The 24010-nt window shown below is 39.9% G+C and overlaps 1 protein-coding gene and 1 non-coding gene across 4 annotated transcripts in view; one reads left to right on the top strand and one right to left on the bottom strand.

Moving 5' to 3' along the window:
* NUP98 (nucleoporin 98 and 96 precursor) overlaps window positions 1-24010 on the top strand; it is a 114711-nt gene that overhangs the window by 69759 nt on the left and 20942 nt on the right. For all 3 annotated transcript variants that reach the window (XM_064365245.1, XM_064365246.1, XM_012456849.3), the window contains exons 20-28: window positions 499-663; window positions 7192-7374; window positions 8454-8610; window positions 10851-11280; window positions 13641-13870; window positions 14871-15137; window positions 19210-19367; window positions 21777-21920; window positions 23452-23594. In XM_064365245.1, the coding sequence (XP_064221315.1) occupies window positions 499-663; window positions 7192-7374; window positions 8454-8610; window positions 10851-11280; window positions 13641-13870; window positions 14871-15137; window positions 19210-19367; window positions 21777-21920; window positions 23452-23594 (1877 nt within the window). The remainder of the gene's footprint in view (window positions 1-498; window positions 664-7191; window positions 7375-8453; window positions 8611-10850; window positions 11281-13640; window positions 13871-14870; window positions 15138-19209; window positions 19368-21776; window positions 21921-23451; window positions 23595-24010) is intronic.
* Window positions 22806-22911, bottom strand: LOC135270338 (small nucleolar RNA U13). Its single transcript, XR_010338497.1, has one exon. It is a non-coding gene; the product is annotated as a small nucleolar RNA U13 (small nucleolar RNA).

The following is a 24010-nucleotide window of genomic DNA, read 5'->3' on the forward strand; positions in this document are numbered from 1 at the left end:
AATCATTAGGGACTTCAGTAATTCAACAGGCAGTGGTCTATTGGATCAACTCTTTCTGTGTAATTGTCATTTTTACTTTTAAAGATTTTTGGAGAAGAAAAGATTGATTGTCCTTAATAGTTTAACCCAATCGTTTCCTCTCATTCTAGGCTGGTTGGATTACTTAACATGTTAAGGGCCCTGTGTAGATAGAGGGTAACAGGCAATATATGTCTGTGAAAATAATAAGTCTTTGGATTAAGTTTCATACATTAATAGCATTTTAAATGACATTTTAATGTATATTATGTAATCTTTATACTAGTATGAGCAACTAGTACATACATCACACATCTTCTAAATCTTAGAAAAAGAAAAGTGTGATAGTTGACATTTTGCTTTAAATACTTTGACTCCCTTTTTTCTTTTTTTCTCAAAGTAATGCTACAAGACTGCAAAGGCAGGTATCGTGAAAGCATAATGTTTAAATTGATTTTGTGGGGTTCTTCTCTTCCTTAGGTCTCCCATTTTTCTAAGTATGGCCTTCAGGATTCTGATGAGGAGGAGGAGGAGCATCCATCTAAAACTAGTACAAAGAAGTTGAAGACTGCTCCTTTGCCTCCTGCAGGGCAGACTACCCCTTTCCAGATGGCTCTTAATGGCAAACCTGCACCTCCACCTCAGGTAGAGAAAGGACAGTGAATTTGAATGGAATCCATGATACAGAAGTTGAAAGCAAGTCACTCAGCTAATACAAAGCTGTTTTATGACCCTTGGAACTTTGAAGAGTACAAACATTGGCAGTCACGTTGAAACAAGTACAAGGGAGGGCGTGAGGTCATGCAGGCATCTGTCTTTTTATTTGAGAAATTTAAAGAATTATCTTGCTGTTTGGATCATTTCTTTACAGATTGTCATTCTTAAACCCTTTCTTCTCCAGTGATTAAGATTTGCTCATGTGGGTTCATGCACAGTAAATTCTATGTGCAGTTTAATCTTTTTCTTTACCTCCATGGTTTTTTATAAGTTAAATTAGCTTTCTGGAAGGTTTTTTAATCTCCATTTTTTCAAGTTGTTTGTTTATACTTCAGGTAACCTTGATATTTGTATTTTAATACATAATCTTTATGAAAATAGACAGTTTTGAAATGTAAATGAATTATTTGGCTTGGGGAGATTAGGGCCTGTATTGTTTATTGCAATTATTTGTATCATTGATACGGGATTTCTTTGTAAAGTATCCTCTACCTCTCTGCTGCTGAAAGCTAGACCTTTGGAATTTTCCATGCTATAATTATTATGGCTGCTGAAATGTGTGGTTTTTATGATTTATTAAATAATCTCCTAGGAGGCATTTCTGGAGAATGTGTGTATGTACATGTTTGCGCGTACAGGGGGAGAGGGAGGGCATGATAAATGAGGGAAAATGGAAATATATTGACTTTTATGTTTCTAATCTTTGTAGCAGTTAGAATACCCCTAAGAAATCTCCATTGACAAAATGAAATGCTATTATAAATAGATGTGGTTTTCCAGTTATCCATATTCATTTTGTCTGTCATATGCTTTGTATCATCTCCTTCTTTCCTAATTTTTTATAATCTTACATCATATACATATATTTATCATAAACATATATATATTTCTTAGGACAAAAGTCAGATGGCCTTATTTTCTATAACAAAGTAATATGTAGGATCTCAAAGTTACATCTTTCTAGTTGGCCCAGCTGAAAAAGAAAAGCTTCATTTATGGCCACACAGGAAAATGTAATATTGACAATCAGTAGTTTCCATTTTCTTTAATTGCAGAATACAAATACTAGAAAAATAACTATAAGCTCCTATATTGACACTTGTGTATGTGAGATGCTTTGAAAAATTGAGCACCCAAAAAAGAAGAAGGTTCTAGCAAAAAGAGATACCAAGTAACTTTTTTTTTTCTTTTATTTTTTTCTTGAGAAAGAGTCTCACTGTGTTGCCCAGGCTGGAGTGCACTGGTGCAGTCTCGGTTCACTGCAGTCTTCACCTCCCAGGTTCAAGCAGTCTTGTTCCTCAGCCCCCTAAGCAGCTGGGACTACAGGTGCACACCACCACGCTCATCTGTTTTTTTTTGTATTTTTAGTAGAGATGGGGTTTTGCCATGTTGGCCATACTGGTCTCGAACTCCTGGCCTCAGGTGATCCTCCTACCTTGGCCTACCAAAGTGCTGGTGACTCCAGGTGTGAGTCACTGTGCCTGGCCTAAAATGGGCAAGTAGCTTTGACTGAGGAAGTGGAAATGGTCTTTGACCTTTTGGTTGGGAAGAGCAGAAATGAGAGAAATGGATAGAGGTATTTAGATGTCTAGACTTTAGGTTTTGTTTACTTGCATTATTTTTGAAGGCCTTGAGCTTGGTATGTTGGAACAGAAATGTGAGACTTTAGAGAATTTTTTAATATTTATTACTCAGTGACTCAAGTGAGGTGGATGGGAAATGCCAGTAGTTTGTTATTGGCACCAAAGACCCTACATTTTACTTGGCATGGGGAAACTACTTGAGCCATTTGAGTAAACTGGAAACAGACAGCAGTCTTATCTCTGTGTCAAGGTGACTGCATACTATCACCTGGCCCCTTAAAGAGGTTGATTATACAACTTCAACTTTTTTTCTTGGGGAAGGCAGGCCTGTTTCTTTAGGTATTTAGGTAGATGTGTGTTTTTTTGTTAAATGGTCACATTTGTTCCACTACCTTTTGTATGATATCCTCAGTCCCCTTCTTTCCAGTTGGTTCTTAAGCCTTGCTTTTGCTCTTAAAAAAAAGCAAGTAAGGCCAGGCATAGTGGCTCACACCTGTAATCCCAGCACTTTGGGAGGCCGAGGCAGGAGGATCACAAGGTTAGGAGTTCGAGACCAGCCTGACCAATATGGTGAAATCCCATCTCTACTAAAAATACAAAAATTAGCTGGGCATAGTGGTGCATGCCTCTAATCCCAGCTACTTGGGAGGCTGAGGCAAGAGAATTGCCTGAACCTGGGAGGTGGAGGTTGCAGTGAGCAGAGATCATGCCACTGCACTCCAGCCTGGGTGACAGAGTAAGACTTCGTCACACACACACAAAAAAAAGCAAGTCTAAGCAACCAGGAAACATAAAGGTAACTAAATTTTCATGTGATCTTCTCTCCTAAACCTTTTAGGTTAGAGAAAATGTTGGCAGATAAACCTTAGTCACACAGATGTATTAAGGTAGTTGCAGAAATATTTTGTTCTGTGGTTAGAACATTAGTTTCAAAATCCTGGTCTGGAATTCAGTTTCCAGCTGGCTGCATCAATGCCCCGGTAAGCTTGACTTAGATTCCACAGATTTGGCATGGGGCTCAGGCATATTTATAGTCTAATGCTTCTCCTCAGGTGGTTGAAATGTGCAATCAGGTTTCAAAACTGTGTTTAAAGATCTGAGGCTTTTCAGGCTTTTGACAGTCAGGTAGAGATACACGTAGGTTTTTACCTTAGCCTTATAACTGAAGAGTAACTTGTGTTCAGTAGCATCAAGGCAGGCTAATTGGCCTGCTCAGAAACTTAGCATTGTTCACTCAGTGAATCCATTCAAATAAGTCATAATTTTTTTATTTTTATTTTTTCTGAGATTTTCCTATGTTCCTCAGGCTGGTTGAACTCTTGGGATCAAGCAATCCTTCTCACCTCAGCCTTCCAAGTAGCTGGAACTGCAGGTGCATGCCATCATGCCAGCTAATTTAATTAATTAATTTATTTATTTATTTAGAGAGAGACAAGATCTTGCTCTGTTGCCCAGGCTGGTCTCAGATTCTTGGCCAAATGAGTATCCTGCCTTGGCCTCCCAAAGTGCTGGGCTTACAGGCCAAGGAGCCACAGCACCCTGCCTAAATAAGTTAAAAACTTTTTTGAAGAATAAAAGGGATCAGGGTTTAGAAGAAAATTTTGTTTCATATTACTTTAATTTGAAATAAAATGGCAGCTCTCTAAATTGATCCAATGAATCCATATGCTTTTAATGTATTTTATTTTTATTTTTTGTGAAGAAGAGGGTCTCAGTATGTTGCCCAGGCTGGTCTCGAACTCCTAGGCTCAAGTGATTTGCCTCTGCCTCCCAAAGTGCTGGGATTACAAGCATAAGCCACCACGCCCAGCCTCAAACATTCTTTACAGTTAGAAAACTAGTTCTTGGCCGGGCGCGGTGGCTCAAGCCTGTAATCCCAGCACTTTGGGAGGCCGCGGCGGGTGGATCACGAGGTCAAGAGATCGAGACCATCCTGGTCAACATTGTGAAACCCCGTCTCTACTAATACAAAAAAATTAGCTGGGCATGGTGGCGCGTGCCTGTAATCCCAGCTACTCAGGAAGCTGAGGCAGGAGAATTGCCTGAACCCAGGAGGCGGAGGTTGCGGTGAGCCGAGATCGCGCCATTGCACTCCAGCCTGGGTAACAAGAGCGAAACTCCGTCTCAAAAAAAAAAAAAAAAAAAGAAAACTAGTTCTTTTTCAGGCAGGCCACAATAGTAGTTATATTGAATCAAATTATTTGTCTGAGAGAATAGCGTGAATTATTTAAATATCTGTTTGACCTTGGATTTGCTATTCACTCTGTTGAATAAGGGTGTCTTGATATATCTTACTTTTCCTACTGAATTAAGCGATGCTGTATCTTTAGGTATTGACAGCCCTATTATGAGGAATAGTCTTTTGAGATATCTCAGGTCATTGAAGGTTTCACAACAAAAGTTGTGAAACCTCACCCTCCATATATTTAGACAATCATTTTACAGATATGATCTGTGTAGTTAGTATTTGTAAGGGGTCGTGCCGTTAGAAACAAATATGATCCTGTCTTCAAGAGATTATATTGTAGGAAAGGGAGAGTTAAAATGGTGTCTTAGTTGGCTACTGCTTCTTATACATGCCTTTCTTTTCCATAGACAGTAGGCTTTCTCTTCCCTTTGCTCAATTACTTCTGAGCCATCTTTTTTTTTAAGTATGCTTTTCTTTCCAAGACTGGCTTTAAAAGGATACCTGATCTGCCAAGGTATCCAGAAGAATAAGTACACAGACAGCTTTGGGGAGTTTATTGCAATTACTTCTACTTTAACAAAATTTATATATAGGGTGTTCTAGCCACTTAACCATAGTTTCATAGTAATTCCCTTTTCCTTTGACCACTTAGTTGCTATCTTGTAGCTTTGAAATCTGTTTGTGTGAGTAGAGTAAATAAAAACTTAACTTTAGCATTCTTCATAAACATATCATGAATCCTTTAGGTCTCTAATCTAGTTATTTGATGAAATCCTCTCATTTTGTCTGAAAGAGTGTTCAAGGTAAGCATCTCTTGGTATTAGCAGTATTACTTTGTTGAGTAGTATAGTAAATTGGAACCACTCTCCCCCTCCCCATTTTTTCTTTCCTCCCACTCACTCTCACTCCTTTTTATCTTTTTATAGTTTACTGCTTTCTCTACCATGTGCCAAGCACTGCATTAGGTAGTAGAAATAACTAAGTGAATGTTCAATAAATGTTGAACTTAATGATGTGCTACATACAGAAAACAGTAAGCCATAAACCATTTTACCAAGCCTTTACAATCTGTTGAGCCAAATATATATATATATGTATATTCAAGAAATTATAATAATTTATAATGCACAGTATAAAGTAGATATAAATGGGATATTTTGGGAACCTAACAGGGTGTCGTACTGACCAGATTGACAGACGATGGGAAATAACAGGCCTTTTCTTTAAGATGAATTATTCGATGAAAAGTTAACATAGTAGGGAACTTATGAAGTAGGAGTTTTCCCACAGTTCTTAAAATTTATTTATTTATTTTTATTTATTTTTTGAGATGGAGTCTCTCTTTTGCCCAGGCTGTAGTGCAGTGGCATGATCTCTGCTCACTGCAGCCTCTACCTCCTGGGTTCAAGTGATTCTCCTGCCTCAGCCTTCCAATTAGCTGGGAGTACAGGTGCATGCCATGACACCCGGCTAATTTTTGTATTTTTAGTAGAGATGGACTTTCACCATATTGGCCAGGCTGGTCCCATATGGACCTCCCAAAGTGCTAGGGTTACAGGCATGAGCCACCACGTCCAGCCTAGAGGTTTTTTTTGGTTTGAAAATATTTCAGAAATTGGTTTAGTTGTTTGCTAACATTTTAGGACGTAGGTAATTGAATTTATACTGTAATAATTGACTTACAATGTGTTTCAGCTTTATGAGTGTTTACCCTTTTAAATCATACAGTGTTAGTCATAGTTGCCTTTAAAACTGCTTAATAGGCTGGGCACTGTGGCTTCACGCCTGTAATCCCAACACTCTTGGAGGCTGAGGTGGGTGGATCACCTGAGGTCAGGATTTTGAGACCAGCCTGGACAACATGGTGAAGCTCCATCTCCACTAAAAATGCAAAAATTAGCCAGGTGTGGTGTGGAGAAGGAGGTTGCAGTGAGCCGAGATCGTGCCATTGCACTCCCTGGGAGACCAGAGCAAAACTCTGTCTAAAAAAAAAAAACCAAAACTGCTTAATAAATGTAAATATAACTCTTGACATTTTTAAACATAAAGGGATTCTTCCCAGATTAAAACTGTTCCTAATATTATTACTTTGTTTTTTGGAAGAGTAGGTAGTCCTCATATCTTACATGGTACTGCACAAGTAGAGCCCAGCTAACCTTAGGATTCAATAACCTAAAAGTTAAATTCTAGACCCAAGATTGTGTTGACTAGAAATTTATTTCTAAATTTTTAAGAAAAAGCAAAGTAACCAGAAATTTTTATATTTGTACCTTTTTTCTCTTTTTCCAGTGTCTTCTGGCTATAAGACAGTATTAGGAGAAACAGTGACCCTGTATAAACCAGAAAATGTAGTTGCTAGCTAGATCAAGTAAAGCATAATCTTTGACTCTGAAGACCACCTTTTGTTCACTGTGGGTGCTGGCTTAGGTCCCAGATACCAGGTCATAATATTAGAATGGGATGATTCCATGAATCCTTATTTGGATCCAAGTACTTTTATAAGGGTTATCTTGGGGTAATTGATTTTAAATCACTCTAGCAAATCTGCTACCTTACTTCATCATATAATGGGCCAAATCCAATAATTGCTGTATCATATTCTGAATAAAGTAAATCTGATTTAGAATCTTTGTGTCTGTTTGGTGTAATTTAATGCTGCTTTCCTGATCTTTCTGCTGTCTACAGAGCCAGAGCCCAGAGGTGGAGCAGTTAGGGAGGGTTGTGGAACTGGACAGTGACATGGTAGATATCACCCAGGAGCCAGTTTTGGATACCATGTTAGAAGAGAGCATGCCCGAGGATCAGGAACCTGTATCTGCCTCAACACATATTGCATCTTCACTGGGAATTAATCCACATGTCTTACAGGTGAAGTCCTAAACCATCTTTTTTACGACAGAAAACCAAACTGATGTTTTATCTCTGTTGCCTAGGATCGAGTCTCTTTCTTGGTTATTAAGACCATTGAGTGCTCACTGTAATGGAAGAAAAAATACAAGAATTTGGCCAATGTCTGGGCCTCATTTTCTTATTCAGGGAGAGAAGGCTATATTGAGAACTAGTAAATAGAGCTTCTGGTTTAACTGCATTAGAATCCAGAGACCTAGTTCCAGTCCCAGTTCTGTTGTGTTTTCATTTTTGAGATGGAGTTTTGCTGTGTTGCCTAGGCTGGAGTGCAATGGTGCGATCTCAGCTCACTGCAACTTCCGCCTCCCTGGTTTAAGCAATTCTCCTGCCCCAACCTCCAGAGTAGCTGATATTACAGGCATGTGCCACCACACCTGGCTAATTTTTTTTTTTTCTTTTTGTATTTTGAGTAGAGATGGGGGTTTCACCATGTTGGCCAGTCTGGTCTTGAACTCCTGACCTCAGGTGATTTGCCTGCCTCAGCCTCCCAAAGTGCTGGGATTACAGGCATGAGCCACTGCTTCCAGCCCCAATCCCAATTTTGTAACTTTATTACTTTGTAACTTCAGGCAAGTCATTTAACATCCATACTAAGTGAGTACTGATTTTTCTCTACAAAATATTACTTTGTCTACATCACAGGGTACTTTTAAGTGCGCCACAAAATTTAAAAATTTTAAAACCTGGTAGCACAGGTTTCTTTAAGCTATGTCTTTACTTCCGTTTATCCCAGTGCCTTTTGGCATGTTATGTGTTTAACCTGATTTATGTTTGACTTTAAAATTATTTTATCAGCAAACATAGCAACTCCTGTGTGCCAGGCTCTGGCAAGACACTGTACAAAGAAGAGGAGTATTATATGACTTCTGCCTTTCAAGCACATACAGTGTAATGAGATCCATCCATCACACAAATATACTAGCTCTGTATACAGCCTTGAGGAGGAGCAATATTTTTGGTTGTTGTAAACTGCATTTTTTTTTTGGTATGGCCTTTTCATTCTGGGAAGCACATTTATTCTATAGATATTGCCTTTTTAGATCATGAAAGCATCATTGCTTACTGAGGAAGAAGATGTAGATATGGCACTGGATCAACACTTCAATCGCCTTCCTTCCAAAGCAGATACTTCTCAAGAAATTTGTTCTCCCAGACTCCCCATTTCAGCATCCCACTCATCGAAAACGCGTTCACTAGGTACAGTATAAAATATGCTATTTTACAAGAAAGCTATATGGAGTCATCAAGTCCTGCTTTTCACCTTCATCTTCTAACCCAAGTGGACTTCTCTAGCAAGTATCTGCCAGACAACTAGACCTGTGACATAAGGATGCTAAGAGAAATTTTACTCATAAGTATTCATTAAGAGTAGCCAGGTTTTTGTTTTTGTTTTTAGAGACAGAGTTTTCTTCTGTTGCACAGACTAGAGTGCAGTTATGCAATCAAGCTCACTACAGCCTTGAACTCTTGGGCTCCAGCAGTCCTCCTGTCTCAGCCTCCTAAGTAGCTAGGAGTGCAGGCATATACCACCACTGTCAACTAACTATTTTTTTAAATGTTTGTAGAGATGGATCTTGCTATCTTACCCAGGCTGTTCTTGAACTTCTGGCCTCAAGTGATCATCCTGCCTCAGCCTCCCAAAGTGCTGAGATTACAGGTATACGTCACTGTACCTGGCAGGAGGGGCCAGTTTTTAAGAACTATAATTACACCTTACATGTTTTTCACATGTACCCCAAAACCTAAAATGCAATTAAAAAAAAAATAGAAATAAGAAAACTAATGGCAATAAAAATACCATACCTAAAGAGAAAAAAATTTTAAACTTTTCTAATTTATTAATAGATCTGTAACTAGATCTCCTTATTAAAACTTTAATTTTCTTTCTATTAAAAAAAAAAGAACTATAATTACCTCTGTTTGTGCAGATGCAGAAGTATATGGAGAAAAAAAGCATTTGTGCTTTGTTTAGGTTGATATTTTTGTTTGCTTATGAATGTGGATTAGTTAGTAAGCTCTGACTTCCTAATTTTTATATGTGTTAGAGAGTTCAGCAAGTTGTCCTGCATTGTACTTTTTTGGTGCAGTCCTATAACAACACTGCCTTGTCTTCTAGGGACAAGTATTGTTTCTCATAATGCACAGAGCACATCACATTTCTGCTTTTCTCTAAACCTTTTAAAATTCCCAGGGAAATCATTACATATTTGATTTTAAAGTTTTCCCTTTTCTAGTGGTCTTGTTAACTACGTGAGATTGGAAGTAAAGTTTTATTATCAGCAAAGAACTTTAGCAGATGTAGTTTCAAATATTTTGAAAGCCAGAGGAGGTGGCAGAGAGACATTTGTTCATATTGCCTTAAAAACTAAATATTTGTTTTTCAGTTCTTTTGAATTCCCTTATTATCAACTTTGCTTTTTAAAAATATTTTAAATTTCCCTTTGATGTAGAGAAAATAAAGAAAAAAATATTTTAACCAATAAAGTATCAGTTAAACATTCTTAATAACCTTTTCCATAATGGATACTGCATGAAAATCTCATACTTTAATAACTCTTAACTCCATGCTTTAGACAAAAGTCATATAAAATTGGGCAGCAGGCACTAGTAATAAGAACTGTCCTTCAGCTGGGCACAGTGGCTCATGCCTGTAATCCTAGCACTTTAGGAGGTTGAGAAAGGAGGATGGCTTGAGGCTAGGAGCTGGAGAGCAGCCTGGGCAACATAGCTAGACTCCATCCCTATAATAGCTAGCTAGCTAGATTAAAAATTTAAATGTTAAAAAAATTTTTTTTAGTAACAGTTTTTTAGAAAGTCACATGTGCAATTTTAAGATACCTGGTGTGTTTTGATTTCATTGACTGTAGCATTGTTTAGAGTAGAACAGAAATTTGAGTTTTGATCTTACTTTTATACGTCCTGAGAAATGGTTACCTTTAGGATTCTGACAAGGTCATCAGCAGTGGTGCCAGACTTACCTGGGCTTATCTCCTAGTCCTGTCACTTAGTAGCTTTGTGGATTTGGACAAATCACTTATCTGTGCTCAGTTTTCTCACATAAACATTGGAGAATGATAATAATGCTAATCATTTAAAAGTTTTTGTAGAGTGAAATGAAATAACATACACAAATGGCTCATACTGAGTCAGCTGCATATGCATGCTAGATCATTTTTTAAATCGTGGTAATAGTGTTGTTGCTTTTATCATTGTTGTTGATATCATCATCATTAGAATTCTTGTCCTGATTTCCTAGTTCAAAGAGTAATTTCTGCAAAATCTGACTTAGCCTGCTTCTGGTCATCATCCACATCTGATATAAGTAGTTTGATAAAACATTGAATGATTTCAGCCTTACTGATTTTTGTTATTGTTCAAGAAACAATAGCTTGTGTTTTGTAATAGTCTTTTCCCCTCTTATTCCTTCTTCATTTCAGTTGGTGGGTTACTACAATCAAAATTTACAAGTGGAGCTTTTCTTTCACCAAGTGCCTCTGTGCAAGAATGTCGTACTCCCAGAACAGCATCTTTAATTAATATCCCATCTACATCCTCTTGGTCTGTCCCTCCACCCCTGGCTTCTGTATTCACAATGCCCAGCCCAGCCCCTGAGGTTCTGTTGAAAACAGTGGGTACACGTAGGCAACTAGGCCTAGTCCCTCTTGAAAAGTCTGTCACCTATGGCAAGGGAAAACTCTTGATGGACATGGCCCTATTCATGGGACGCTCATTTCGTGTTGGTTGGGGCCCCAACTGGACTCTTGCTCACAGTGGAGAACAGCTGAATGGCTCTCATGAACTAGAAAATCATCAGATTGCTGATTCTATGGAGTATGGATTCCTGCCCAATCCAGTAGCTGTTAAATCGTAAGTCACATTTCTTGATGTTTTTGGAGAAAGGCAACATGATAGGTGAAAGAAACTATTCATTATCAGGAGGTTAGGGCCCTGCTTTGTGATCTTTCTAGATATATTCTGCGTACGTGCATGCATGCATACGTGTGTTTTGAGACGGAGTCTCGCTCTGTTGCCCAGGGTGGGATGCAGTGGGCATGATCTCAGCTGACTGCCACCTCCGCCTCCTGGGTTCAAGCTCTTCTCCTGCCTCAGCCTCCTGATTAGCTGGGATTATAGACGTGTGCAACCACACCCAGCTAATTTTTGTATTTTTAGTAGAGATGGAGTTTCGCCATATTGGCCAAGCTGGCCTTGAACTCCTGATCTCAGGTGATCCACCCACCTCTGCCTCCCAAAATGCTGGGATTACAGGTAGGAGCCACTGCACCCAGTCCAATTTTAAATGGAATATATTTGTGTAATTATAAACAAATGATTAATAAGGTGACTGTTTGTATCATGAAATTATGAAGAGTATATAATATTTGCCTAATGTTTAACTTTGGTTGGAAAAGTAAGAGACGCAAGGCTAATGCTGCAACATTCCTTTGCTTTTCAGCCTTTTTATTGAATTAGCTATTTTTTTAAAATTTATTGCTTAACTATTTGTGATTTCTTCACATATAAATGATATTCTCAACTAAGCACATTCCCTGTGTCTTTTCATAAAGTAGTTGTATGAACTGTGGAGAATCCATATATAAGTATTTGGATATTCTTTAAATATGTATGTATGTTATAGTCTATTCATATATAGTTACAACTATTCATATATAGTTACATTCTATACCATCCCCACTATTAACAAGTACGTATATGTGGGTATAGTACTGCCTATACTTTATATGTATAATAAATATATATGCTTTATGATAATGTATAAATTTTTTTATTTTTTATTTTATTTTTTTGAGACAATTTCATGCTTGTTGCCCAGGCTGGAGTGCAATGGCACGATCTCAGCTTACTGCAACCTCAGCCTCCAGGGTTCAAGTGACTCTCCTGCCTCAGCCTCCCAAGCAACTGGGATTACTGGCATACACCACCACACCCGGCTAATTTTGTATTTTTAGTAGAGACAGGGTTTCTTCTTGTTGGTCAGGCTGGTCTCAAACTCCCGACCTCAGGTGATTCCCTCACCTCAGCCTCCCAGAGTGCTGGGATTACAGGTGTGAGCCACCTCGTCTGACCTTAATTACGTATTTTTGAGCAGTGTCTCACTTTGTCATCCAGACTGGTGTGCAGTGGCACAGGCCTCCACCTCCTGGGTTTAAGTGATCTTCATATCTCAGCCCCCCAAGTAGCTGGGACTACAGGTACACACCACCATACTTGGCCAATTTTTTGTAGGGATGGGCTTTTCACCAGGTTGTCCTGAGCCCAAGTGATTCCCCAGCCTTGCCCTCCTAACTTGCTGGGATTATAGGAGTGAGCCACCCTGCCCAGCCTATCCTTCATTTTTAAAATGACTTTGAAAAAATGAAAAACAACAATGTCTCTTGAACCTCACAATTAAGAATAGTGATCCTAAGTTTAGCTATTAATTCTAGGTTAAGTATTATCTTGTGAATTTTGAAGGTTATTAATATCAATCTTAAAAATTGGATCAAGGGGCCAGATGCAGTGACTCACTCATGCCTGTAATCCCAGCACTTTGGAAGCCCAAGGCAGGCGGATCACTTGAGGTCAGGAGTTCGAGACCAGCCTCGCCAACATGGTGAAACCCCATTTCTGCTAAAATTACAAAAATTAGCCGGGCATGGTGGTGCATGCCTGTAATCCCAGCTACTTGGGAGGCTGAGGCAGGAGAATCACTTGAACCCAGGAGGAGGCAGAGGTAGCAGTGAGCCAAGACCACGCCACTGCATTCCAGCCTGGGCAACAGAGTAGACTCCATCTCAAAAAAAAAAAAAATTTTGGATCAAGGCCAGCTTAGCTATATGCTCATTGTAATTTAGAATCAGTTCTTTAGTATCTATAAGCTTAACCTCATGACTTTTGATATCCAAGTATAATTTGCAAAACAGGTATCCCACAATAACTTTTGGCGCTTGAGTTTTAGCCAGTTCTAAATCTGTTATGATTCTCATACTTGTTATAACCTGGCCTAAGAAGCTTTTTGTGTTCTGAATGCATTGGTCAGATAATTTTTATTTCCGGTATATAGCAGATAAGTTCGGTATAGTTTAATAAGCAAAATTTCTTTCAAAGCACAGTGGAATGTTTTGCATTCTGTTTGTAATCATAAAAAGAAACTGGTTTGGTTGAAGTGAAATCCTAGCTTCTGTTTTATGTTCATTTTCTATTCTATTCCTCGTTTGCTCTTGTAGCTTAACTGAGTCCCCATTCAGAGTTCACTTAGAAAAACTCAGTTTGCGACAAAGGAAGCCAGATGAAGACATGAAATTATACCAGACACCTCTGGAGCTCAAATTAAAACACAGCACTGTCCATGTGGATGAACTGTGTCCTCTCATTGTCCCCAATCCGGGAGTTGCTGTCATTCATGACTATGCAGAGTGGGTTACAGAAGCATCAGGAGACTTACCAGAAGCACAAAGTGAGTATGCACTATGTTTCTGATCTTTGATGTCCCAGTCATAGGGGTATTAGCATATGTTCACGGGGGTGGGGGGTGAATTTCCTGACACCAATCTAGTAGGTTAATGTCTGTGCTTGTCATTTTCTGAGGTTGAGTTTAAGCAGATTCCCAAGCAAGAAAAAATTGTCACTATGTTCTTGTCACTTTGTTCTTATACCTGTTAGTGTACAAATTGTTCCACAAAAAATTATAGCCAGTCAAATCTTTGGATTTATAAAATTGCATTTCTTACCCAACCCAGAAAACATAGGGAGAGAGATGCATTCCTTCTTGCTTTTCTAAATCCTATCCATTCGTCCATGTCCAGCTCAAGTACTATTGGTCTTCTCAACAACTTTGTTGTAATTCTTCTTCCTTGCTTCTCTGTTACCCTTCTCTGTCTATTGTGACCATGTTTTTCTGAATTAAAACTTTGATAAAGGGGTTTTCTACCTTGTTAGTATTTCGAACAGTGTTTAGCAAATCACCTTTATTGAAAAATGGGTTGTTTTAGAATGTCTTATGCCACACATTTTGGGGTTTATGTTCATTCAGTTCTTTGTATTTACTTAACCATCTCATTATCTTTTCAAATGTGTAAGTTATTTTACCAGTGCATACTTGTAAGTGGCTTAAATGATAAAGTACTTTTTTAGATTGAATTTTGTAGACAGAATTTGATCAAATTAGATATCATCTGAGATGACATTAGTCATAATTAGGCTTGGGGAACCTGTTTAACAGTTACATTTGTTATATAAGTACCACATACATGTGTGAGCAAGCATTTATGTATACCATGTACTTCGGGAAATTGTAAGACAAAGCTGAGTGAGGTAGAGACAGATTGAGGTTAATTGACTTGAGTGGTTGTTTGAGATGTCTATTAATTAATGTATTTGTAACATCACAATTAGATGCCTTCTGTGAAGCTGTTGTAAGACTTTGCCTCATAGCAGTTTTTCTGTTCCTGCCTTAGTTGTGAAGCACTGGAGCCTGACATGGACATTATGTGAAGCGTTATGGGGCCACCTGAAGGAGCTTGACAGCCAGCTAGATGAACCCAATAAATACATTCAAATTCTAGAGCGTCGAAGAGCTTTCTCCCGCTGGCTATCCCATACTGCCACACCGCAGATTGAAGAGGAAGTCTCCTTAACCCAGAAAAACAGCCCTGTGGAGGCTGTATTCAGCTACCTCACAGGCAAAAGGATCAGTGAAGCCTGCTCTCTGGCCCAGCAGTCAGGTAGGGAAAGAATATGGTCCTTCTCTGCACCCCTTCCCCCTTCCTACTGAGTGCCTCCTATCCCTCCTCCCTAATTGTGGATTTCTCTTTGACTTCTAGCCTGTGAGTGTTAATTGTGGAGTTCCCAGGAAGATTGCTGGTTCCTGTAGAGTAGGAACTATTACTTTTTTTTTTTTGGAGACAGAGTTTTGCTCTTGTTGCCCAGGCTGGAATGCAATGGTATGATCTTGGCCCACTGCAACCTTGTTCTCCCGGGTTCAAGCAATTCTCCCGCCTCAGCCTCCCAAGTAGCTGAGATTACAGGCACCTGCTACCATGCCTGGCTAATTTTTGTATTTTAGTAGAGACAGGATTTCACCATGTTGGTCAGGCTGGTCTCAAACTCCTGACCTTAGGTGATTCACCTGCCTCTGCCTCCCAAAGTGCAGGAATTACAGGCATGAACCAATGCACCCAGCCAAACTATGTCTTCTAATTCTCTTTTTAAGAATTTTTTTTTTTTTTTTTTTTGAGACAGAGTTTTGCTCTTGTTACCCAGGCTGGAGTGCAATGGCGTGATCTCGGCTCACCGCAACCTCCACCTCCTGGGTTCAGGCAATTCTCCTGCCTCAGCCTCCTGAGTAGCTGGGACTACAGGCACGCACCACCATGCCCAGCTAATTTTTTGTATTTTTAGTAGAGACGGGGTTTCACCATGTTGACCAGGATGGTCTCGATCTCTTGACCTCGTGATCCACCCACCTCGGCCTCCCAAAGTGCTGGGATTACAGGCATGAGCCACTGCTCCCGGCCCTCTTTTTAAGACTTTAAACGTTGTTTACTTTCTTAAAATTTAAATTTTATATTATATTACATTTTTAATAAAACTAGAAAACATAAATAAGCTATGTCAAAATCACCCAAATCCTATGACTACTACTCACTACAAGCATTTTAATGTGCAATTTGTACTTTGTCTTTACTGCATTGTATACAAATTTGTGCACAGTGTGACATATACATGTAAACTTTTCAAAGATGATATCCTGCTATGTATTCTGTTCTTTTCATGTGGCACATTACAAATGCCCTATAATACAGATAATTATCAAGTGCTTCTTAGCATTCTTTTATGTATAAATGGCCCATATTAACAAATTTATTCCTTCACATTGAGACTTTTTTTTTAAACTATAAGCAATACTCTGAATTGCTACAAAATCTATATCAATTCACTTCATCCAAGTAAATATTTAGAAATTGAATTTCTGAGTTGAGGTATTCACTGGCAAAAAGGACTTTGTATGCATATGTTTACTTTTTTAAGTTTCTTTTCACTGATGGGGCAATTCAGCAAGCGCTTAATGACTGCCTAGATATAAATTTTTCTTTTTTTGGACAGAGTCTGTCACCCAGGGTGTTAAAGTGCAGTGGAACAATTTTAGCTCACTGCAGCCTCTACCTCCTTGGTTCAAGTGATTCTCTTGCCTCAGCCTCCCAAGTAGCTGGGATTACAGGCATCTATCACCATGCCCAGCTAATTTTTTTTGTATTTTTAGTAGAGACAGGGTCTCACCATGTTGACCAGGTTGGTCTCAAACTCCTGACTTCCTGTAATCCACCCAGCTTGGCCTCCCAAGTGCTGGGATTATAGGCATGAGCCACTGTGCCTGGCCAGAAATCTTGATTAGACTACAGGATGTCATAGTTCAGCTTAATTTAATATGATTAGATCCTTGGTCAATCCTTGATTGTTGGAACCTAATTTATCCAAAGCCAACTAATTGGAGCCATCAACTGGATTTATTTTGAATGAAGAGTTTGGCTACTTTTGAGATTATAAGGAACAAATCACAGGAAAAGCTAGAATCAGTAAGATATATAAAGGGCCTGTTGCATTCCACTATCACTACACATTTAGCCTGGTACTATCTTTTTTTATTTTTTATTTTTTAAATGCAGATGGGGTGTCTATGTTGGCCAGACTGGTCTCAAACTCTTGGCCTCAAGCAGCCCTCATTTTTCAGCCTCCCAAAAATACTGGGATTAGTGGCATGAGCCACCACACCCAGCCTCAGCTTGGTACTCTTTATGGTCTTCTTACATTTGTACAGTGAGAGTTTATGTTTGGGTTTGATCTTGTTTGAACTCAGAATGATTATGAATCATTTAAAAAAGGTTATGCTCAGCAAGACACCAACATGTAGTGGGAGAGGCTCTTAAGGTGTGCCAGAAGTCAGATTTGTAGGTCTCTTCATTCATAAGCTCCACTTTCATCCTTTTTCTTCTGACTCCAAGGCTAAAGCTTTGGTAGGGTACTGCCTTTTAGGTTACTAAAAGCTTTTGCTTTACTACTCCCACTTTTTCTTTTTTCTCTTTTTTTTATTTTTTTTTTATTATTTTTCGAGACGGAGTCTTTCTCTGTCCCCCAGGCTGGAGTGCAGTGGCATAATCTTGGCTCACTACAACCTTCGCCTCCCGGGTTCAAGCGATCCTCCTGCCTCAGCCTCCCGAGTAGCTGGGATTACAGGTACGCGCTGCCACACCCGGCTAATTTTTGTGTTTTTAGTAGAGATGTTGTTTTGTCATGTTGGCCAGGCTGGTCTCGAACTCCTGACCTCAGGTGATCTGCCTGCCTCAGTCTCCCAACATGCTGGATTACAGGCATGAGCCACCGGCCTCTGTCCATTTTTTTTTTTTTTGAGACAGAGTCTTGGTCTGTCACCCAGGCTGGAGTGCAATGGCGCAGTCTCTGCTCACTGCAGCTTCTGCCTTCTGGGTTCAAGTGATTCTCATGTCTCAGCCTCCTGAGTAGCCAGGATTCCAGGTACGTGCCACCACGCCAGGCTAATTTTTGTTTGTTTTTTTATTTGTTTGTTTTTTTGAGACTGTTCAGTGGCACAATCTCGGCTCACTGAAACCTTCACCTCCCGGGTTCAAGCAATTCTCCTGTCTCAGCTTCCTCAGTAGCTGGGATTACAGGTGCCTGACTAATTTTTGTATTTTTAGTAGAGACGGGGTTTCACCATCTTGGCCAGGCTGGTCTGGAGCTCCTGACCTTGTGATCCACCCGCCTAGGCCTCCCGAAGTGCTGGGGTTACAGGCATGATCCTCCGTGCCCAGCCAATTTTTTTATTTTTCATAGAGACAACATTTCACCACGTTGGCCAGGCTAGTCTCAAACTCCTGACCCCAAGTGATCTGCCCGCCTTGGCCTCTCAAAGTGCTGGGATTACTGGTACGAGCTACCGTGCCCAGCATTTTCCTCCATTTGTCCTTTTTTTTTTTTTGAGACAGAGTCTCGCTCTTGTTGCCCAGGCTGGAGTGCAATGGTGCCATCTCAGCTCACTGCAACCTCTGCTTCATGGGTTTAAGCAGTTCTCCTGCCTTAGCCTTCCCAGTAGCTGCAATTACAGGCATGAGCCACCATGTCTGGCTAATTTTGTATTTTTAGTAGAGATGAGGTTTTATCATATTGGTCAGGCTGATCCTGAACTCCTGACCTCAAGTGAGACACCAAACTGGGCTGTTTTCTTCCACACAGAAGTAGTGGTAGATCTGTTATTGATTTCTATATGCTATTCAGTCTGTATTTAATTTAGCTTAAACTACTTTGCAAAGTTTGTTTTGAAACGGAATCTTGCTCTGTCACCTAGGCTGGAGTGCCGTGGCATGATCTTGGCTCACTGCAACCTCTGCCTCCTGGGTTCAAGTGATTCTTCTGTCTCAGCCTCCAGAACAGCTGGGACTACAAGGCTCACACCAATACACCCAGCTAATTTTTGTATTTTTGGTAGAGACAGGGTTTCATCATATTGTCCAGGCTGGTCTCAAACTCCTGACCTTGTAATCTGCCCACCTCAGTCTCCCAAGGTGCTAGGATTACAGGCGTGAGCCACAGTGCCCAGCCGCAAATTTCTATCCAAGCAGAAAATACGTTTTGATCAATATTTTAGCACTACTGCAGAAAGCAGTCACCAGTGCTAAGTCCTCCCTCCTGAAGGCTAGAAGAAATAAAAATAATGCCCCTAAGTATTTGACCAAGTTCATAAACCCTTAGTAATAACCAAAAAAACTTCTGTTTCTCTTATAGGTGATCATCGTCTTGCTCTTCTTTTGTCTCAGTTTGTGGGAAGCCAGTCCATCCGGGAGCTGCTCACCATGCAGTTGGTGGATTGGCATCAGCTCCAAGCAGACTGCTTCATCCAGGATGAGAGACTGCGCATCTTTGCTTTGTTAGCTGGAAAACCGGTATCTTCCACTTTTACCATAATCTCACATCAGTGTTTTCATAAATTGAAGCTGGTTTGAGGTTTAGGTAGGGAATGATCTTTGTAAATTGTGCACAATTACACAAAATATGTTACACATTTGCCAATATGTTTTTACTTTTTGGTGGAAATGTTTTCAAATTATAAAGACAGACATGCACACTGTTTTAAAAATCTAGTTATATCGAAATTAAAATGTTAAAATTTATCATATCCCGTATCATATAGCAGTAAACAATATAACTAACTTATCTTTCCAGAAAGAATCTATTTTATTTAATTAATTTTTTTGAGACGGAATGGCTAGGTTGACTAGGCAGGAGTGCAGTGGGCAATTTTGGCCCCATGATCTTTTCCATTTAAAAAAGAATTTAGCCAGGTGCAGTGATGCGTACCTATAGTCCCAGCTACTCAGGAGACTGAGGTGGGAGGATCGCTTGAGCTCAGGAGTTCTGGGCTGTAGTGTGCTATGTCAATCTGGTGTCCGCACTAAGTTCAACATCAATATGGTGACCTCCTGGGAGCGGGGAACCACCAGGTTGCCTAAGGAGGGGTGAACCGGAGCAGGTCAAAACTCCCGTGCTGATCAGTAGTGGGATCGCACCTGTGAATAGCCACTGCACTCCAACCTGGGCAACATAGTGAGACCTCATCTCTTAAAAAAAAAAAAAAAAAAGAATACAGGCATGCATGGTGGCTCACGCCTATAATCCCAGCACTTTGAGAGGCCAAGGTGGGTGGATCAAGAGGTCGGGAGATCAAGACCATCCTGGCTAACATTGTGAAACCTCATCCCTACTAAAAACAAAATAAGATAAAATAAAAAATTAGCCAGGCATGGTTGTGTGAGCCTGTAGTCCTAGCTACTTAGGAGACTAAGGCAGGAGAATTGCTTGAACCCAGGAGGCGGAGGATGCAATGAGCCGAGATCACACCACTGCACTCCTGCCTGGGCGACAGAATGAGACTCCATCTCAAAAAAAAGTTGTTTTTTTTTAATAAATAATTTATAGCGATAGGGTTTCACTATGTTGCCTAGGCTGGTCTGGAACTCCTGGCCTCAAGGGATCCTCCCACCTGGTTCTCTCAAAGTGTTGAGATTACAAGCATGAACCACCACACCAGCCCTGTAGCTTTTTTAAAAAACCTACTGTATATGAATATTTTTCCATGTCATGAAGCATTATTATTATTATTATTATTATTGAGATGGAGTTTCCTTCTTGTTGCCCAGGCAAGAGTGCAGTGGTGCAATCTTGGCTCACTGCAACCTCCCTCTCCTGGGTTCAAGCGATTTTCCTGCCTCAGCCAACCAAGTAGCTAGGATTATAGGTGCCCGCCCCACCACATCCAGCTAATTTTTTTTATTTTTAATTTTATTTTTTTAGACAGAGTTTTGTTGCCCAGGCTGGAGTGCAGTGGCGTGATCGCAGCTCACCTCAACCTCCGCCTTTCAGATTCAAGCAATTCTCCTGCCTTAGCCTCCTTAGTTGCTGGGATTACAGGCATGTGCCAACATACCTGGCTAATTTTTTGTATTTTTAGTAGAGACAGCGTTTCTCCATGCTGGTCAGGCTGATCGCAAACTCACGAACTCAGGTAATCCACCTGCTTTGGCCTCCTAAAGTGCTGGGTTTACAGGCATGATCCACCGCACCCGGCCTTTTTTTGTATTTTTGGTAGAAATGGTGTTTCACCATGTTGACCAGGCTGGTCTGGAACTCCTGACCTCAGGTAATCCTCCCACCTCGGCCTCCTAAAGGACTGGGATTGCAAGTGTGAGCCGCAGTGCCCAGCCAGCATTATTCTTTTTTATAGCCACTTCTCTTCCATTTTATGGCTGTTGGGTTATAATTATTTTAAGCCATTTCTCTTAACACTGCCTACCTCTTCTTGATTATCATCTTAAAGTATTATAAATTACTTTATAAATTATAAGTTTCAGAAATAAAAATGTAGCTGGTCAGAATTTATGCTCACTTTAGAGTTTTATACATTGACAATCATAAACAGTGAGAAGACCTCCTCTCTGCTCTCAGTGGCTCTCATCTCATTTGAGTACTGATTGTTTATTTGTCTAAATCCTGGGACCAGGCTCGGCGGCTGATTCCTGTAATCTCAATGTTTTGGGAGGCTGAGGAGGAAGGATTGCTTGAAACCAGGAGTTCAAGACCAGTCTGGATCACGTAGTGCAACTCTGTCTCAATCGATTGATCAGTTGGTCCATAAAAATAAGTAAATAATCAATATACCCTCTCACTTGCTGTGAGATTTTATTACATTTGTATATTTTATATCTGAATCATTAACACTGGCATCCCAGTCATTTAATATATTACTTGAATAACAAGGTAGAATATAGCCACAGTGATAATTTTGTCTCCTACAGGTGTGGCAGCTCTCAGAACAGAAGCAAATCAACGTGTGTTCTCAGTTGGATTGGAAACGCTCCCTGGCTATCCATCTTTGGTATTTGCTTCCACCAACAGCCTCCATTTCTAGGGCTCTCAACATGTATGAAGAAGCATTTCAGGTATATGTGGCCAGTAGAGCCAAGCAAGAATCTTGTTGGATGTTACGTTTTTGTCAGGGAAATTCTGCAGCAGAAAAAAACCTTATCAAATTCTATTTAATAAATAACTGCCTTTTTTTTTAAACAGTATTGTAAAATTGAAATGGAGCCAGGAAATCTCATGAGAAACTGTCCTTTACTCCTTCCTCTGGACAAGGCTACTTCTCCAAGTGTCTGTTTTTATTGTATTTAATATCATGAGTTTCCACAGTTGACTGCAAATCAGAGGGTTCTTCTTCATTGCTAATGCTGTCTTATTTCTTTGGGAATTCCCTTTTATACAGCCTGACCTCAGCTTTGGTTTATTTTCCAACTTAGTTCTGAAATTTGCCTCTAAATGTAATATTTTATACTCCTTATCAGTTTTGAAGTTCAAGTATTGTTACTTTTAATGCCATCAATTCTTGAATTATCTTACTGTTCATATTTTATACTTGTCTTTCATATTGTTCTCTCAGAATTGTTTGTCAGGAGTAAGAGAACACTAAAGAAACTTGAGTATGTTAAGAATTGTGGCAAGATAAGTATGGGGGTTTAGTGATGGCTACTTTAAATCTTTACCAGTCCATTGAAGATAGATGAAATACATTATTGAACAAAAACATTTTAAAATACCTGATAGATCCTTTGGGTTGTGTAATCACTTTTTTTTTTTTCTTTAATTGAGACTTGGTCTCGCTCTGTCACCCAAACTTGAGTTCAGTGAGGCAATTGCAGCTCACTGCAGCTCTGACCTCTTGGGCTCAGGTGACCCTCCTGACTCAGTCTCCTGAGTAGCTGGGCCCACAGGTGCATAACACCATGCCTGGCTTATTTTTTTTTTTTTCTTATTTATTTATCTTTTTATGTCAGACTGGTAATGTGCCAATGTCATCACAAGGTTCGAGGGTGGCACATCTCACACAAGCATGCATGAACACACAATCATTGTGCTCATGAACTACAAAGAAATCCAATTTTATTTTTTTATTTGTAGAGATGAGGTCTTGGCTGTGTTGCCCTGGCAGGTCTTGAACTACTTGGCTCCAGCAGTTTTCCCACTTCCAAAGTGCTAGGATTATAGGCTAAAGCCACTGCACATGGCTATTTATTCTTAATACAAGTGTAAGTATTTGACACATGATGGCATCTAGGCCAGGTACAGTCATTCACACCTGTAATCACAGCACTTTGGCAGGCCAAGGCAGGTGGATCACCTGAGGTCAGGAGTTCGAGACCAGCCTGGGCAACATGGCAAAACACTGTCTCTACTAAAAATACAAAAATAAGCTAGGTGTGGTGGTGCACAGCTATAATCCCTGCTACTGGGGAGGCTGAGGCAGGAGAATTGCTTGAACCTGGAAGGCACAGGTTGCAGTGAGCCGAGATTGCACCACTGCACTCCAGCCTGGGTGACAGAGCAAGACTCCATCTCAAAAACAAAAGAAACATGATGGCATTTAGTAAAACTGATTAAGAGCTAATGTATTGTTTTACCAAATTCTTCCTTCAGAATACCTCTGACAATGACAGATATGCCTGCTCCCCACTTCCTTCGTATCTGGAGGGTTCTGGCTCTGTGATAGCGGAGGAGCAAAACTCGCAGACACCACTTCGAGATGTCTGCTTTCACCTTCTAAAACTCTACAGTGACAGGTAAACCAGAGCTAGGCATTATAGTCACTTGAGTGGTCCATGAACCCCAAGGGGGTCTTTCCTGCATCTTTTCCCTTTTATTTGCCCCCAAATTGCCAAGTCCATGTAAACTACCATATATAACTTATAGTAGTTGAATGGAAAGAAGATTAGAACTAGAAGTCTAAACATTATTTTCAACTTTAATGAGTATAATTTACATATAATAAAGTATGCAGTGTGATAAGTTTTATGGTACTTACTGCATTGTACCTACCATGACAATGTACCTACCATGACAACTAAGCTGATATTTTCACTACCCTTGAAAAATTCCCGTGTGCCCCTTTGCAGTCAATCTTCACCTCAGATACCTATTGACTAGGTTTTTGTTGTTGTTGTTTTACACTATAAATTAGTTTTGCACTTCAAGAATT

This window comes from Aotus nancymaae, unplaced genomic scaffold, assembly GCF_030222135.1.
Source record: "Aotus nancymaae isolate 86718 unplaced genomic scaffold, 86718_ANA_hifiasm-v0.15.2.pri h1tg000059l, whole genome shotgun sequence".
In the NCBI taxonomy this organism is placed as follows: Eukaryota; Metazoa; Chordata; class Mammalia; order Primates; family Aotidae; genus Aotus; species Aotus nancymaae.